General features: G+C 41.0%; 2 protein-coding genes, 1 long non-coding RNA gene and 1 other non-coding gene across 4 annotated transcripts; all 4 read left to right on the top strand.

The window, feature by feature from the left end:
• Position 1: 1 nt before the first annotated feature.
• On the top strand, positions 2-3,298 carry mrps2 (mitochondrial ribosomal protein S2). The gene is made up of 4 exons (XM_030742045.1): positions 2-72; positions 349-465; positions 558-678; positions 2,018-3,298. The coding sequence occupies exons 1-4, from the start codon at positions 48-50 to the stop codon at positions 2,562-2,564; spliced, it is 810 nt and encodes a 269-aa protein (XP_030597905.1). The 5' UTR covers positions 2-47; the 3' UTR covers positions 2,565-3,298.
• Positions 3,299-4,215: 917 nt separating this feature from the next.
• On the top strand, positions 4,216-8,071 carry LOC115788934 (uncharacterized). Its single transcript, XR_004020652.1, has 5 exons — positions 4,216-4,263; positions 5,319-5,376; positions 5,541-5,623; positions 6,115-6,179; positions 7,562-8,071. It is a non-coding gene; the product is annotated as an uncharacterized LOC115788934 (long non-coding RNA).
• Positions 6,210-6,319, top strand: LOC115789867 (small nucleolar RNA SNORA17). Its single transcript, XR_004020741.1, has one exon. It is a non-coding gene; the product is annotated as a small nucleolar RNA SNORA17 (small nucleolar RNA).
• Positions 8,072-8,912: 841 nt separating the features above from the next.
• On the top strand, positions 8,913-15,794 carry dipk1b (divergent protein kinase domain 1B). The gene is made up of 5 exons (XM_030742852.1): positions 8,913-9,418; positions 10,309-10,443; positions 11,245-11,352; positions 14,180-14,356; positions 14,688-15,794. The coding sequence occupies exons 1-5, from the start codon at positions 9,350-9,352 to the stop codon at positions 15,498-15,500; spliced, it is 1,302 nt and encodes a 433-aa protein (XP_030598712.1). The 5' UTR covers positions 8,913-9,349; the 3' UTR covers positions 15,501-15,794.
• The last annotated feature ends 2,038 nt before the right edge of the window (positions 15,795-17,832 follow it).

The following is a 17,832-nucleotide window of genomic DNA, read 5'->3' on the forward strand; positions in this document are numbered from 1 at the left end:
TACAACCGCGCAGTCGCAGTTTGCTGACCTTCCATGGTACTGGAAGCATGGCTACCCGGGCACTTACGAAAGGTATCCTCAGATATATCGTTTATTTAATTGTGGGAAAGGATGAAATTACTGTTATAGGACTTTGAGCAGAGCTAACATTTTATAATTTAGGTACTTCTGCGGTTTAGTTTTCAGTTCGATGTGTGGTACGCTACATTTTAGCACGTTAGCTTACAGCTAAATGCGCTGCTCTTAGTATTCATGTCATTAATTGCACGCTAGCGTCAGGTTACTGGTTGGTGTTACTCGCTTCATACAAGTTAACATCCAGTGTTTTAACATTTGTCTCCTCTTTAGGCCTTTTCGGGTTACGATATTCACGGGCTGTCACAGTAGCATCCTCCTGTGGTGGACATCAGTATGTGACAGCACCGTCTGTTGAGCCGTCTCAACCGCAGTGTGACGATGTTACAGGTGAGCACAGGGGTGTCCTAAAGTTTATTTTACCGATTTCTTTTTCAAGAATTTGATTAATGTGCCTTCTTTTTTTTCTTTTAAAAAAATAGAAAAAATATTAAACCAGCCCCTTGAGCAGCCAGACTTTTTCCGTGTGTCTGAGCTCTTCTCCTTGAAAGACTTGTTCGACGCCAGAGTGCACCTGGGTCACAAGAAAGGCTGCAGGCACAGGTTGGTGTAATGTTAATATTACAGTTTTCCAATGCGATGCACCCCTTATAGTTGCAAAGTGTTTGAAGACTCTAATTGTATGAGCTGCAGCCCTTTAAAAGCAGACATTTGGCCTCTTTCTCCTCGGGTGAACGGTTTGACCAATTTAAAACCATTTGTTTAATCTTCTACCTTAGTTTTTTGTGTGTTGGGTTTCTCAAATCATCATCAAAGAAGACATTTTGCAGGTAAACAAAAGATGTGGTATACTTCAGGGATACAAATTTGGTGTCTTTGTTTTCCTTTTTCTTATTCTTTCATTTAAAAAAGTAGAGTAGCTTTTATGATACGAATGTAGGCTTTACGTATACAAGCAGTGTTTCTATGTGAGCCTGTTCAGTCACAATTTGGTACATATTAGATTTGATACTTTCTATCTACTGTTTATACTGTCTGCAATATAAGTCCTTATGACTTGGCAAGAACAGTGGCATTTGTATACAAGTCCTCTTATTCTCCTTATGTTTTGTTCTAAAGTGGGGATTTATCAATAAAAAGGGCCCTAAATCTTCACTCTGTGTATGAACCCACTTTTATTAAAGTGGAAATCAGCACCTGTTTGGTAAAAGCAACCTTAAGTACTACAGCTCATAGAATACTGGAGGTAGCTATGCAAACTCTTTTTGTTTTAATAAAGATGGTACTTCTTGCAACTACTAGAATAACTAATGTTTTGCCAGTAAATGCTTCTAATGGAAAACTCCAGGAGCAGGAAATGTTTTGGTTACTTGATCCAGCATTTCATCAGGAACATCACCACAGAGACACTTTTCATAATACTAGAAATATATAAATATTGCAATACTTTCGTGAGGCTCAATCACCATTGTGTTACTTTGTTCAGCAGTAGTAAGTGGTATTTCTTTAAATGAAAGTCTTCAATATTGCAGTGATTCTTTTTATTTATTTATTTTGAGATTCAGAGGAGTAAAAGTGAGAATAACTAAGACTAAATGTGTAGTTGCAGACTGACTGGCATCTATGTATTATTCTACCTGACAGAGACAGTAGCATCAGTGTTAATATTACTTAGAATATCAATTACATGGTTGTCATAACTGTACATGATTCATTTTCTTTCTTTTTTTCTTTATTAAAATGGGGATACTTCCAAAACAAAATCACATTAAAACACACTCAGGAACTTAGTTGTGTAGGTGAGATTTTATATATAATATAAAGAAGTACAACCTACACAAAAGGGCCCATCATGTAAATATCCCACTCTTTATGTGTACCTTGAGGTAAAGGGCTTTGGTTTTGTTTTGTTTTTTCCTAACTTGTAATTCTCTGTTTCTAGGCTCATGGAGCCGTATCTCTATGGCTGTCGTTTGGATCATGATATTATTGATCTGGACCAGACTGTGGAGCACCTTCAGCAAGCCCTCAACTTCACCGCCCACGTGGCATATCGCGGTGGCATCATTCTGTTTGTCAGCAGGCGGCGTCAATTTGGCCATCTGGTGGAGACAACTGCCAAGGATTGTGGGGAGTATGCGCACACGCGCTACTGGCAGGGCGGCCTCCTCACCAACGCCAACATCCAGTACGGCCCCGGAGTCCGCTTACCGGATCTCATCGTCTTCCTTTCAACTCTCAACAATGTCTTTCAGCAGCATGTGGGCATCAGAGACGCAGCCAAGATGAACATTCCCACAGTGGGCGTGGTGGACTCGAACTGCAACCCCAGCCTGGTGACTTACCCCGTCCCCGGGAACGACGACACTCCAGTCGCCGTGGAGCTGTATTGTCGTTTATTTAAAATGGCCATCAACCGCGCCAAAGACAGAAGAAGGCAGATGGAGCTCATTTATAGTCTGTCAGCGCCCACCTCACAGAGCTCATGACAAAATAAATAAGAGACGTTAAAAATGCATTTCAAGTAAATTTTGGCTTCTTCCCTCCGTCATGCTTCTGCACAAATCCTCTGGTTGAACACAGTGCTGCTGTGCTGTTCTTATTTATGCCACACTCTTAAAATATGTCTCAAAATTCACAATGGAGCAGAAATCTCTGATATGATAAAGTTACCGTGTTTACATGGACTGCTATGATCTTGAATTGGAGACCAGTTTGTAATTGTTCCAGTTAAAAGTGAAAACCCTTCATATGGCATCTCATTGTCTCAGTTTTCTCATTTCCAACACAAAAGACAGTAACAGATGTAGAACCCTTTGAGCCCCTGCTTCTTTAAAAAAATAAAAATGAACATACTGCTGAAGCCTTATACATTTCTATCTTCAGAACTGTAGCAGCTGATTATGACTACGGACAACAGATCTTTCTTAAACCGCTGCTTTTTAGTAATCTGACAAAATGATTGAAATTCCCATAGTGGACTAAAATTCCAAATTTATATGAGCAGGAAATCCTGGAATGGGTCGTGCACAGTCGCAGTTGTAGATTGAAAGAAAATTAATTGACCCATTGCCCCAACTTGAGTTACTCCAGTGTGCAGTCTATGTAAATGTAGTCTTTAGATATATTTCCATAAACAAAAATACCTGTGCAGGTCAGCCAAATGATGTGTAACATAAGCACCCTCTGTACTCAACATTTATTAAAAGCAGTTTCTAAGAAGTGTAGCTTGAAGTCATTTCTGTTGAACTGGTTAGAAATTGTGTGGACTGATTTTTTTTATATTTATTGCATGCAGTAAATATAGACACAGTTGTGCCACTGCAGTACACTCTGGTATTGTTTCTCCTACTCTGCAACATTACTGGAGAGAAGGATCACCATTCTGCCAGAAGATATTCATTCCTTTGGTATTTTGATGATTGCTCTGGAAAGTGTTTAACACATTTGTTCAAACTCATACAGTGGTGGTCAGTTTGTTTGATATTTGGTGACTGCGGAAGCCATAACACAATGCCACCATCTACACTGATTTGCAAGTGTTGCCAAGCATAACAGAGATGATAGAACCAGCTCATATGCTCACTGTAGGTGGTCAAAGGTTCAGGTTCAGGCTTTCCTTTAATTCTCCCACATGTGGCTGTGGTGCCAAGGAGCCATTTAATGACTTGTTAACTAGAGCCTCAAACTTTAGCTGAACTGGAATATAATGTAATCCCATGTATGTGTGTGTATGTATAATATTTTATTATCCCCAAGGGGTTACAGCAGTACAGATATGTGCAATGAATACAAATCAAGGTACGTAAACAGAATAATAATTGGGGTAAACAGTGACTAAGTTGAACAGCCATTAGAAGAACAAGGAGTAATATGCAGATGTGCAATGACCTTAATAATAAAAAGACTAATGTAGTCTGAGTAAGAATAGATTGAAATCTTAACATTTCCTCAAAGAGAGAAAGTGTGCAGTCACCACACACTTGATGTGGTGCAGATTGAAGACTATAGGCTTAAGATGTGATTGCTTAATCTCTATAGATAAATAGATATCTGCAGCACATCTGTCTGTATCCTAATTCATGCGCCGTTCGTCGGTTAAATTTGGTTTCTCCCAGCTTCCGTAGTTGTATCCTCTATTGACCTTCTGTGGCCACGAGGGGGGAAAATCGCTGTCACGTCAAAATGGTGAGTGGGTGTGTAGGGTTGAAAAAAAAAGTTTATTCGCTCGTATTTTCTTAATTACTATCTCAAAAGTTTGCAGCGGTCGACGTTCACCTGGATATAAATTCACGTCTGAGTGATGATAAACTTATTTGGTTGCGTTTTCCCGCGGCCTTCCCGGGTGGTGCAACAGATCTACTCGTTTAACATACACGGACTGACTGCCTGCCACAGTCCCTGGAGACTCCAAGGATAATTTCCGGAAGAAGCAATCATAATAGCGAATCTTATTAGTTACATAAGTAATGCCATTTAAAATGATTACTATTGTTGCAAAGTTAAGATTTGCATATTTTTAAACTAAAACCTCTACTTCTTTAATACAAATTTCAGCTTTTATACCAAACACAATCCAAATTATTACTTAAACGTTTTATTTTTTAACCATCCTTTGATTCTATCACTTCAGTAATTTCAAATAAACATTATTTGTGTTGTATTTATATGATCGTTTTGACGCCAGCATAAAATAATTTAGGTATGTGGCAACAGTTTTGAAAGCGGATCCATTTTAATGAAACTGATATCATTAGAAATCTCTCAAAACCACCTTTTGTCACATTTCTGTGACAAATAACACGGAAGTTATGCAAATTAAAGCAACGTGTTTCTAGCTCAGTTTTAAAGATCTCGGTGTTACTGGAAAGCATATTAGAAGCTTTTTAAGACTAAATGGATAAAAACTGATAAAAACTTATCACTTTGACCTTTAGCTCAATCTGTTGACCTTAAAGGAGAGGTCAGAGGTCAAATGTGAAATGTGTTTCTTTCTATATGTTCACAATACACACCACACTTTAAGAATCCTAGGTTCTAAGTTATTAGGCTTTTTGTCAATTTTCCACCAATAAATCATTAAGCTGACCTTGAAGACCTCGGTGGATGGAGTCCAGTTTTAATAGATTGTTAACATGACAACACTACACCCCTACGAAGTTTTCAGAATTAAAAAAAAAACTTAAATACTCACTAAAATTGTTTCCAGCAAATTGAATTTGGACATTGTTTCTTATTTGCAGAAGTGCCGTCCAGCTCTTGGATACCAGATGTTAGTGGACCAACAGGAAATGATCTTTGGTATGTAAAAATATTTGAATGATTGTCATTTTGAATTTAATAAGTTTAAAACATTGTGTGTTGTTTTATATTTGTTATATGTTTCCTGTGTTAAACTGCTGTAATAAAATAATTTTGCAGATCTGGGATAAGTGAAGTATGTCTTTATGTTTTTGTTGATGTAGATAAGAAGCGAGCAGAGATGCCACTGCTTTGCCTCCATGCTGCTGAAGACACCTGATCTCAAGCGAATGCAGTTCACATAATGGTAACAGGTCTTGATGAAAGCTTTTGTGACTCGAACTGCCTCTTGAGACGCAACCCTGGCTCCAGTGCCTCTGCTGCGCAGTATGATGGCAGAAAGTAACGGGCTCTCGATAGCTCAAATCCACTCTTAAGTGGGCTTTGGGTATGGAACCGGGCCAGATATTTACTCTCAATCTGCCATAAGGCTGATGTGTTCCTTGGACTGCCGGTCTGTAGTTATGTGGTATTAAAAATCTGCATCATTTCTACCTGTTTGAAGTTTTTCTATACATAATCTGATATGAATAAATTTGTCTTGTCTTGTTTATACCTATGTATCTAACAAAGTGGCCACTGAGTATATAATTAATACATTTTGACTTTAACAGTTGACATCAAATTGACCTTGATGTTTATGGCAAGAGGACTAAATATGAGTTTTTGGCATGAGATTTTGAATTGCTTTTACAATTGATTGGATTCAGACCTGAATATGAATGTTTCCATTAATAGATGCCAAAGGTTCCACTTAGATGGTGCACATAGATGTGGAGCAGCAGCAGTTTGGCTTTGGGAAGGTAAGAATTTATAATATTGCTCTCGTCCAGTCTGCCTTTTGAGGCGTTGCGGTCCAACATTAAGTTGACACTGTGTCATAATGGGGTAGAGAATCCAAAGGTCTGTGTCATCTTAGGCCTCAGTCACACAGGCCTAGAGCCTGGTGGCCCCCTGGTAACCACCGGTCATCAGAAAAAGTGTATAGTGAAATCAATGAGTATGCTCGGGACAGAAGAAAGGTGACACGGGTGCTGCTCGGGGTGATGGGACGGAAACGGATGCAGACTCGGGGCTTAACATCATAGAGGAAGAGTGGAAGGAGAAAATAAGAGGAGGAGCACAGGTAGGCTCATGGGAAGGCTTAAAATAGTGCAGCAGGGGGAATGAAGGAGCAGGGTCTAAAATCTGAGACTGTCACAGTAAAAGCCCGGACGCATTCTAGTGAAGAGGAAAGCAAACAGCCGACTGAAGGTGACGAGACTTGTGAGTCTCAGACGTGTCCATCAGTACCTCATCAGGGAAGCTGTAATAGGATTTTTACTAGATGTAATATTAAGGATATTTGCTCTACACAGTGGTAATTATTTCCCAAGTTCACAAAATACATTTTTTTCAAAAGCCTAGTTTTTATTTTTATTTAGCATGTACCTCTAGTTTTAGGTTTTAGTTAACTGTAATAACCTTGATCCGCACAGCTTGTTATCCTTTGGAGAGTTGAATGTGTATTTTAGTAACTTCAAGGTGGCACAGTCGGGGTTTTCGATTGCCTTTGCTTTTGATCGATCGCATGGAATGAAACAAGAAGCAGGAAATGGATAAATGAGGCATCTATGATATCAGTGTGGGAAAAAATCATGTTCCTAATACCTTTTAACGGTGGCACCACTCTTGGTGTTCCTGTAACCTTGAACTACTGTTTTAATTAGTGGGTTTTATCTGGTTTTTTTTGTTTGTTTTGTTTTTTTCCTCTAAGATGGGTGCAGATTCAATTGTAAATTATGCATATGCAACATACATACGGAACATCACAGATGATTGACAGCAGCTTGGTCGTGCTGATGTTTGCTCCAGTTTTTAGACCTCTGCCTTTAAATGTGATGTTATGAGAGAAAGGAGTTTTATGTATTTGTTTTAAACTTATGAGAAACCGGAGACTGCTCGTTGGCTCTTGGTTCTTGGCTCCATCTCTATGGATGCACTGTGAGAGAACCCACACTCAGCCACACAGGCCTAGAGTGTGACTGAGGCCTTACTCATTGATTTCAGTACTTACGACATTGGGGACTTCGAAGTGATGGACTTGACCAACGTGCAAATTTATTGAACCCTGACAAGTGATGAAATGTTTGTTGAAACTGGAATTTAACATAACCAAACTTCTAACTGTGATTTATCTTTGCAGATGGATACCCAGGGTGCCCCAGTATTGCAGATGTTATTATTGCCAAAGCAGCTCTCCATCACCATCTAACTCCATCTTGTCAGTTTGCCCAATTCGTGTAGCTGCTCCTCCATGTTTTGGTTTTCAGTTTCAGCATTTCATTCCGCTTAGTGGCTCTGCTGCAGCCTAGCCCAGCTGTCAGAAGCAGGGTACACCCTGGACAGGTCACCAACCTGTCACAGAGAGACAGACAACTATTCACACCTATGGGCAATTTAGAATCACCAATTAACCTAACCCCACTGACTGCATGTGTCTGGACTGTGGGAGGAAAGCGGAGTACCTGGAGAAAACCCACACAGAAAGGCCCCGGCCAAGGTGGAGTCAAACCTGGGAACTGCTGTGAGCTAACAGTGTTAACCAGCACGCCACCGTGCTGTTCCACCAAATTTAAAAGCTTAAAACATCTAATGGGAGCTTTTACTTGACTACTTAGGTGGTATATGAGTTGAGATGGCTCAATTTTATTAATTGTGGCTTTTTATATCAATAAATTTTTTAATGTATTTGTGTCAATTGTCATATTTTTCCTACCAAAACAGAAAATGTAATAAAATAAATGATGTAAGATATAATATCTTTTTTTTTTCCTGAAAGTTGGAAAATGCCAGTTACAACAGCTAAAGCAGTAAACCTGTTTCAGTAAAGTAGAATAGGACAGAAGACAATGCTCGGCAGGATAAAAAAAAATTACTCATTAAAAGGCTCAATTACATAAAGAAATAAAATGAAAGAGCTCTGTAAGCAAAAAGAAAATAAAATGGTTGAATATAACTGGGGAAAAAAATGTCAGAGTACATTAAAGTGGCTCTGTATGTGTAAGGAGTGGTTGGCAGAGTGAAAGTGTCTTTACAGAAGTGTGTCAAAAGGTTTTGTATAATGTAGGAAAGATTTCCTGTATGTGTCTTTGTTCAGGCACCATGTCTGTGCAGGTTGTTTCTCAGCAGCAACTATCATTTCCTGTTGTGTAATGATTTGAGAGTTGCTTGCATAGTTTTTCCACCATGGCCCTGCTGATGCATTTTGCAGTGAACAGAAATAAATCCTCCTGCTTTGGTTTCCTTGAGGAGGTTTCTCTATCAGGTCAGATGTTCTGGATCTATGCAACTCGAAAGTGACAAGTGGACCCTCCACAGCCTAACAGAGCCACAGGATCCCCTCACAAGAGCCCGTGGTTTTCCTTTAATTTGACAGCAGGTGGAAAAGACAAGAGTACCTGCTGCAGGCAAGAGGCGCACTAAGATTTTATGTCGGCGGATAAAAATCCCCCCTCAGAGCTGACGTCTCTCCCTTTAAAGATGCGCAGCAGCGAGTCGCTGGGAAACGGAGGCTGTGCGCTCTTCGGGTCGACACACTGCTTATTTCTTTGTCAGTACGATGACTTGTTTGATCTGATGGGATAATGAAGGTGCCGCTTTTCTAATATTCGGACATATTGGCGATCATTGCGGATGAGGTCTCTAATTCCGGGATGTAGCGGACATTTTCTGGCCCAAATGGAACTGAAACATTGCTCAGTGTCAAGGACATACTCATCATATTTTTTGAGCTGCTAATGATTTCTACTGAAACCCCGGATTGAGACACATGCTCTGATCTTGTGTCATAAAAGACAAGCCAAGTCAAGATTTCAGTTTGCCGCGCGTAATAATCAGATTCTATGCGACGCTTGGCGTGGGGTGTTGCGAGAATGTGATCAGACAGGAATCTCTGGTTTCTCGCTCCGCTGCCTCCAAACAAGAGTCGCTCATGATGCCCAGGGCTTTGCGGAGACTGGTCCATTTGATGCTGTTCTGCCCTTTATCCAAAGGCCTGCAGGTATGTGGTCTGCACAATGTCAGTCTCCTTTTTTTGTTACCAACAGGGGCCACATTGCCCACCTCCAGCATACATGTCAAACGACCAGATTCCCAGATCACTTCATATGCATCACAAAATGTCGCGAATCCGAGAAAGAAAAGCGAAATAAATAGACGCGTAGACCAGTGCAGCATTTATCTCTGCGTTATCCTAAAGTCAGGTGATGGGCTGCTCATTCATTTATTGCTGTATGGGCCTGGATACCCCAGAATTTGAAGCCACAGGTTTGTGATTTTTTGCAACGCATGTAGGACTGTGAAATCATAATTTAACACTATAGTGCAAACTCCACTGTGACAAGCAGAATCATTTAAATTCTGCTTGTGCACGCATGAAATACTCCAATAAAATATTATTGACACTTTTAGTACATTTTGTGTTGATGCGCATGTTTCTGTTTCCATAAATAATATTTACTTGTAGGTGAGTGACTCACTGCTACTATTTTTACTATTTTCACTTCCCTTCCCTCAACTACGCTATGCAAAGCATTTAAACCACTAGTTCCCAGCGATTATTTGTAGTCCACTGAGCATTTAGGCAGAGATTTGTCAGCCACTGTCAAATGTCATCTTATTTGTCAGATATCAGATACCAGTGATCGGCCTGCATATTGTGGATCTCTAGATCAACAAAGGAAAGCTTTCCTCTGAATTGCTTGGTGTAACATATATGCAAAAACACTAAAAAAGAAATGACTTTTTTCACAGAGCTGCAGCTTTGTGTAATTGAGTATCTCAGTTTCATCTTAAGGCCAGGTGACCAGCTGTTCATTCATTCACTGCCTGGCTCTAATTTGACTTCTTTTCTTCCTCCCATGCACTCATTTTTCCTGTCAACCTCCGAAGAGTCGTCTCCCAGCCATAAAGGTGAAGTACCTTCTCCTGGCATGGCTGGGCATCCTCATCATCAGCTGGATCGTCTACATGCAGTACGCCTCCTACTCTGAGCTCTGCCGTGGGCATGTTTGCCACATGGTCATTGTAAGTATTATATTTGAGTTAAATGAAAGTCACTTACATGGTAAATCTAATTTAGAAATCAGAAATCAGCATAAAACCAACAGTGCAGGATATCTGCAAAACTGGGATAAAAACACCGATGACTGTGTTTTGGTATTTCATTCGATTGTAAATATCCTTCTTGTTGCTTTCTGTGTTGGGGACTCCTCTGATCTGTGAGGAGAAGCACAGTGTGAAGGAGAGTCAGTAGATATCAGGTAAACTGCGCATGGTGCCAGGCTCATGTCCTGTGCTGCTTTGTGACAACAAGCTGAATCTAAGTCAGCAGGTTACACGAGTAAGTACAGTGCCCTCACGAGAAAGAAGTAAAACTGGCACAATAGTTTTGATTTCCTGGTGGTAGCTTCATATTTAGAGACACAAATACAGCCTCAAGGGCTCACAAGTTAGTGAATTCCTGGAGCCGGTCCCAAGCTTGGATAAATGGGAGGGTTGCGTCAGGAACGATATCCAGTGTACTGAGGGAGCAGCCGAAAGAAGCCTCATATTTCATCTTTTATCTATAAACATACCACTTAAAATAATGCTATCTCACTGATTCATCAATTTAAACCAGCACTGCAAATTGCAGTTGTGTTTTCCTTTCTCTCAGTCCCCATGTCGGAAAGCTGACGTGTCACATGACCCCTCAAATATCAGTTTATCTCTCTATACCAGCTGCCAGTGTGCTACCTGTAAAAGTACCTCATGTATAAATAGGTGCTTACAGAATCTTCCTGTTTCCCCCAGCTAATGTAGAGTGTTTCTGATTTGGTTTTGCAGTGCGATCATTACAGAAGAGGGATAATATCAGGTTCATCCTGCAAGGCGTTGTGCGACCAGAGAACTCTAACTCTGCAACGCTGCATGTCCACCTCCTCTACACACCAGGTAAAATCAACACTCTTTACACATGCATGAAGAATAAGCTTTGACAGAAGAATATATTTCCAAATGTATGTTAGTGCATGTCTGGTGTGGCAAGTAAATACATTTTGCACAAGTTTTATTATTTCAAAACCTAAACATGTAACCCTAAAACCATGACTTTAAATGTTCATTATGGCATCATCACTGCAAATATCAGGAAGTGGTGAATGTGACATCAGAGCTGTAGTGTTTCTTTTAATATAAATGCACCAGTGCATTAGTGGAACATGAAAATACTGTATAACAACAAATGTAGTGATACTGAAAAATAAATAATCGGACTAGTTACAGTATCAGATGTGACCGTCAGTGTTACAGGATGATCGACTATAAAAAGTTGACTGCAGTCACTGAATTGCCACCAACTGTTTTTTGGAGCCCAGAGTGACCATATTTGAATAACAGGGTAGAGTGGTAAGTCATCAGTTAACAATTCACAACAACAGTTGCCTCTTTAAACATTGTCAGGTAAAGCCCCTATCATATTAGAAAGAAACCCCAACAATCACATGACCCCCTATGAGCAGGCACCTGGCAACAGTGGGAAGGAAAAACTCCCTTTTAACAGGAAGACAGAACCAGACTCAGGGAGGGGCAGCCATCTGCCACAACTGGTTGTGGCGTGAGGGGAAAGAGAAGAGAGCAGAGAGGGACAGGACTGTGGAAGAGAGCCAGAAATGAATAATTACTAATGATTAAATGCAGAGTGGCGTATAAACAAAAGTGACAAGAAGCACTCAGTGCATCATGGGAACCCTCCAGCAGCCTAGGCCTGTTGCAGAGTAACTAAAGTTTCAGGGTCACCCGATCCAGCCTTGACTGTAAGCTTTATCAAAAAGGTTTTAAGGCTAATCTTAAAAATAGAGATGGCGTCTGTCTCCCGAATCCAAACAGGGAGCTGGTTCTACAGAAGAGGGGGGGGGGGGGGGGCTGAAGGCTCTGCTTTTCATTCTATTTTTGAAAACTCTAGAAACCACAAGTAAGCCTGCAGTCTGAGAACAAAGTGCTCTGTTAGGATAATAAGGTATTGTTATTCTGGATTTAACAGGGAGCCAATGAAGAGAAGACAGTATGTGAGGAATATGCTCTCTCTCTCTCTCTCTCTCTCTCTCTCTCTCTCTCTCTCTAGTCCCTGTCGGCACTCTCACTGCAGCAGTTTGGATCAGCTGAAGACTTTTCAGGGAGCTTTTAGAAAAACCTGATAATGAATTACAATAGTCCAGCCTAGAAGTAATAAACGCATGAACTAGCTTTTCAGCATCAGTCAGGCATCACAACAGGATATTTCTAATTTTAGCGATATTCAAGGGCAGTTCTACACATTTGTTTAATGTGCATGCTGAAGGACATTCTGTGATTTTAAAAAAAATGACTCCAGGATTCCTCACAGTGTTACTGGAGGTCAAGGTAACGCCATCTAGAGTAAGCATCTGGTTAGACACTTATATATTATATTATCCTGGTTCAGAAGGGGAGGCTGACATCCAAATACTGATTTGCAAGAGATGCAGTTTACTTATATTCAGTGTGATGGTACAAGAAGGTATGTGTGGTGTGCTTCCCTCATGTGACGCACACCAGTCATAACAAATAACGGATGACTATTCCCTTAGTTCCCAAAAGCTCTCCACGCCATCATCAGCCCAGGAGAGTCATGCCGCTCAGCTCAGGGGCAGTCCCATGACTGAACAAGGGCTGTAGTTCTCTAATAACAGGGACTTTTCTACACTGTCACTAGTGCTGTGTCTGTGCCGTGATGCACTCTACATCCTGGCTGCAAACTTTGTAGGGGTGCAGAGTGGGGTCATTTAAAAAATCCGTTAACATTTGGCTTGCATCCACGAAGGTCTTCAAGGTCAAGTTAATGATTTATTGGTTGAAAATTGACAAAAAGCCTTATAACTTAGAAACTATGCGTCATACAAGTGTGGTGTGTATTGTCAACATATAGAATGTACCATATAAAGATTTAAAATATCACGTCACGTTTGACCTCTGACCTCTCCTTCAAGGTCGATAGTCAAAGTGATAATAATGCTATATAGATGCTATCTGCTATCTTCTTAAAAGTCAAATAAGGTCAAACTATAAAATGTTTTTTATCTTTAAAACTCTGCTTAAAATTCTCCCGCCTGTGTTTGTAATGGAAATGATACTGGTCTATGGGGATTCTAAATATCACATTTCACATCTGCCTTTCTTTCAGGTTTAAAAATGTTTTATATTTTTAAAGAAAGTCAAGAGAAAGAGAATGAGCCTCCCGGTTAGTTAGAAATATACTGTAGTATAATAATATATAATTAGCTCAATTTCTTCATGTTCAGTTATTTATGAATCAGTACCTATTATCCATTACCTGTTCCTACATAATGTCTCTGTAATCAAAGTAAACCTCTGTCATGCTGCCTGTATCTGATTTTTACTGCACTGCAAACCTCTCTTTGTGCTCTCTGAGTGCTTCTTGTTAAGTAATGGTGCACAGCCTGTTAATAAAGATAATCATATTTAAAATTGAAGCATTAATTAATGGTGAAACTTCTTTGAGCAGTCTTGTAGGAGTGGGGTTTAAAGGGCACTTTGATAGTTTGGAGGACATTGTTATTTCTCTAGGTCGGCGAGAAAGAGTCTAAGTAAATATCATAAAATTATATTTACTTATACTCTTTCAGCATGCAGTTCTGTGAGGATTGACTTGCTTTTGTTGTCATCCTCTAGTGGCCTTTTGTGGAACTGCACATTCACAAAAGGCCACACAGCTCTAACTAAAATCATATTTTCATGTTTGCAGGTGTACAATGGACTGTGGAAGGAGAGGCCTGTTGTAATCAAATGTGGCATTGAGGATCCAGTGAAAGCCGACGGAGCTCCCGACTCCATTCTGCGACAGGAGATGAACTTGTTTGACAAACCCACTCGCGGAACCTCGATGGATGAATTTAAAGAGATGCTGCACACTTTCCTCAAGGTTTCTGTGCAGATAGTCTATTTTAAAATAACGTGGAACAACCTACTCAAATTCTAAACACACCTATTAGGAAGCATTGGTTATGCATTAATGTGTTTAAATGAGCTTGGATGTAGAGATCTTATCTAAAAGTGTGTTGCTCTCAGCAGCATTTATGCTCATTGGTTAAATCAAGATTTTATATATATATATATATATATATATATATATGTGTGTGTGTGTGTGTGTGTGTGTGTGTGTGTGTGTGTGTGTGTGTGTATGTGTGTGTGTGTATATGTGTGTGTGTTTATCTATAACACATTTATAACATGCACCAACCTCCTTCCTGCAGGTTAACCTTGGTGAACAGCCATCCTTGAGCACCTTGGTGGACAGGGTCATCACACTGGCTGATGTCAACCAAGATGGCAAAGTGTCACTAGCAGAGGCCAAGTCTATTTGGGCTCTTCTCCAGATCAACGAGTTCCTCCTGATGGTGGCGCTGCAGGAAAAGGAGCACACCCCTAAGCTGCTAGGCTTCTGTGGAGACTTGTATGTGACAGAGCGTGTGAGCCACAGCTCTCTCTACAGGCTCGAGGTTCCTAATTACCTGCAGGCACTCATCCCAGAGGCCTTGAGCTCCAGCCTGAACCACTGGCTCGCACCAGCCTGGCCCCGCAGAGCTCGCATCACCATCGGCCTGCTGGAATTTGTGGAAGAGGTTTTCCACGGCTCTTACGGGAGTTTCCTAATATGTGATGCCAATCCTTACCATGTTGGCTATAATTCAAAGTATGACTGCAAGATGGCCAACCTGGGCAGCGTGGCGTCAGAAGCTGTTGTGCGGGGATTTTTGAAGGGACGGCGATGCGAGACGAACGCAGACTGCACGTACAGGCGGGACTGCACAGCCACGTGCGACCGTTTGGTGAAGCAGTGTAACACTGAGGTTGTACAGCCTAATCTCGCAAAGGTGTGTGTGCTGCTGCAGGATTATCTGCTTTTTGGAGCACCTTCAGACCTGCGTGGGGATCTGGAAAAGCAGCTGCGCACCTGTGTGACACTCAGTGGTTTGGCAAGCCAAATGGAAGTTCACCACTCACTAGTGCTTAACAACCTGAAGACATTACTGTGGAAGAAGATTTCAAACACTCAGTACTCCTGAAAACAGGATGCTCTAGTATAAATGAACTGTTACATGAAGATGGGTGATTTCTGCTTGTGATCCTTACGCTAAATATTTTAGAGGGTTGTGGTTAATCTTGTATTTTCACTCCACACTGACTATGAATAGCAGGAAACTGTGAACTACCGAATATACAATGTGAAGCAGGCTTAAATCCTCATATAATCCCCATCATGCTTTTGTGTTCCAATGGGTGTGTTTGCACATAATATTCTCAGGACACTGCCTGTAACTTTATTTCTAAAATTCTGTATGTAAATAAGAAGTTTTTAAAATAAATCAAGCGACATGCTGGATGATTTTGGGATTTCATAGAATATTTTTTCTGTCCCTGGTACAGTCATTTTGATTAGGTGAAATAGTTTTTGTACAGCACAAGGGGTCCAATTCCTCAATACGTGCCAGTACCAGAAGATTTGCTGTGTCTCCCAGCACAGTCTCAAGAACATGGAGGAGACTCCGGGAGACAGGCAGTTACTCTGGGAGAGCTGGACAGGGCTGTAGAAGGTCCTTGACCCATCAGCAGGACCGGTATCTGCTCCTTTGTGCAAGGAGGAACAGGACAAGCACTGCCAGAGCTACAAGATGACCTTCAGCACTGGTGTGAATGTCTCTGATCAAACAATCAGAAACACACTTCATGAGGGTGGCCTGAGGGCACGTCATCCTCTAGCGAGCCCTGTGCTCACTGCCCGGCACTGTGGAGCCTAACTGGCATTTACTGTAGAAAACCAGAATTGGCAGGTCCACCACTGGCGACCTGTGCTTTTCACAGATGAGAGCAGGTTCATCCTGAGCACATGTGACAGACATGAAAGGATCTGAAGATGCTGCCTGTAACATTGTTTAGCATGAGAGTAGTGAGAGTATGCAGGCAGCTCCCAGAGGATAGAGGAATTGATACCACTGACTGACCTAAAGCCAGTAGAACACCTCTGGGACATTGTGTTTCAGTGCATTCGACGCACCTCAGACTGTCCAGGAGCTCAGTGATGCCCTGGTCCAGATCTGAGGGGAGATCCCCAAGGACACCATCTGTTGTCTCATTAGGAGCATGCCCCGACATTGTCAGGGGCTTACAAACCACTGAGTACCATTTTTCACTTTCATTTTCGGGGTGTCTTTGAACTCAGCCCTCTGCTGCATGATGTGTTTTCAAAGTGTTCCTTTAATTTTTTGAGAATATATTTTCCCTGTATGTGAAATGTTAATGGTATTCATAGCAAAGATGAAAGTGAGGTAAGCTCACTTCAACATCACAGAGAGATGAGTGAAGCCACAGAACATCTTTTCATGTTACACACTGACTGACCTGCAGCTTTCTAGAAGATGAAAATGTTACAGATGACTTTACACAGTTACTACATTTATTAAGGAGGTTATGTGATTCAGTGAGACAGATGCTACAGACTAGGGTCCAAAACTCAAACAGTGAGTCCAAAAGTCCACATTCTACCCCAACTTCAAAGTACAAAGGACAGAAAATCTGCAAACAGTTTTTTGCATTATGGCATTTTTACACATGAGAAAGTATTTCAGAAACAGCTCTGGGGTTACTTGCATAAAAATGCATAATTGAGAGGTTATAATCTGATCTAAAAAAGTATGATATGACACAAAAGTGCAGTGATTAGAAACAAGTTAAGTAGTCGAGATGGGGCATACCAGGAAGAAAGAAGATGGAAACACTTGGATTACTGAATGCATCATATTTAATATACAAGGCAAGGCCTGATAAGTCAATATACCGAAGTCACATCAAACCATTGTGATAAAGACACCTCAACCAGGGGGCAAAGGATCCTCTTCATTAATCCACTGAGGAGAAACTGGAATAAATCCTCTCCTGGGACTGACTGGTGCCAAGTGACAACTCAGGATTGTTCCAGTCTGATAAATCTGGTGATGCGCTCTAGAGACCTGAAGATGTTTTTGTTAATGGATCACTTGTGCTGCTGCTATACGCATCATGCCGATGCTCCAAATTAGGTTGCAAAGTGATGCTATGCAGCTTCATTATCCTATTTCTCAAAGACCCTGCACTGACTTTCTTTGGCTTTAGTTCTGGATCTACTATATACCCTACTATATACCCCTTCCTTACAGACCTAATCCTTTAGGTCTGTAAGGAAAATGAATCTCAGATGGTCCAGGCTCTGCTTTTGACTTGTGCAGCCCCAGACCCTTTTTTGCTGCCGGCACTGTGCTGGTGCTAACTGGCCCCACGCTCTGATCAGCTAGTGAGATTTCTGTATATTTATTATGATAAGGACAATCAGCCAGACAGCAGATATGCTTCTTGGTTGATTTT

The sequence above is a fragment of the Archocentrus centrarchus genome, chromosome 12, assembly GCF_007364275.1.
Source record: "Archocentrus centrarchus isolate MPI-CPG fArcCen1 chromosome 12, fArcCen1, whole genome shotgun sequence".
Taxonomy (NCBI): domain Eukaryota; kingdom Metazoa; phylum Chordata; class Actinopteri; order Cichliformes; family Cichlidae; genus Archocentrus; species Archocentrus centrarchus.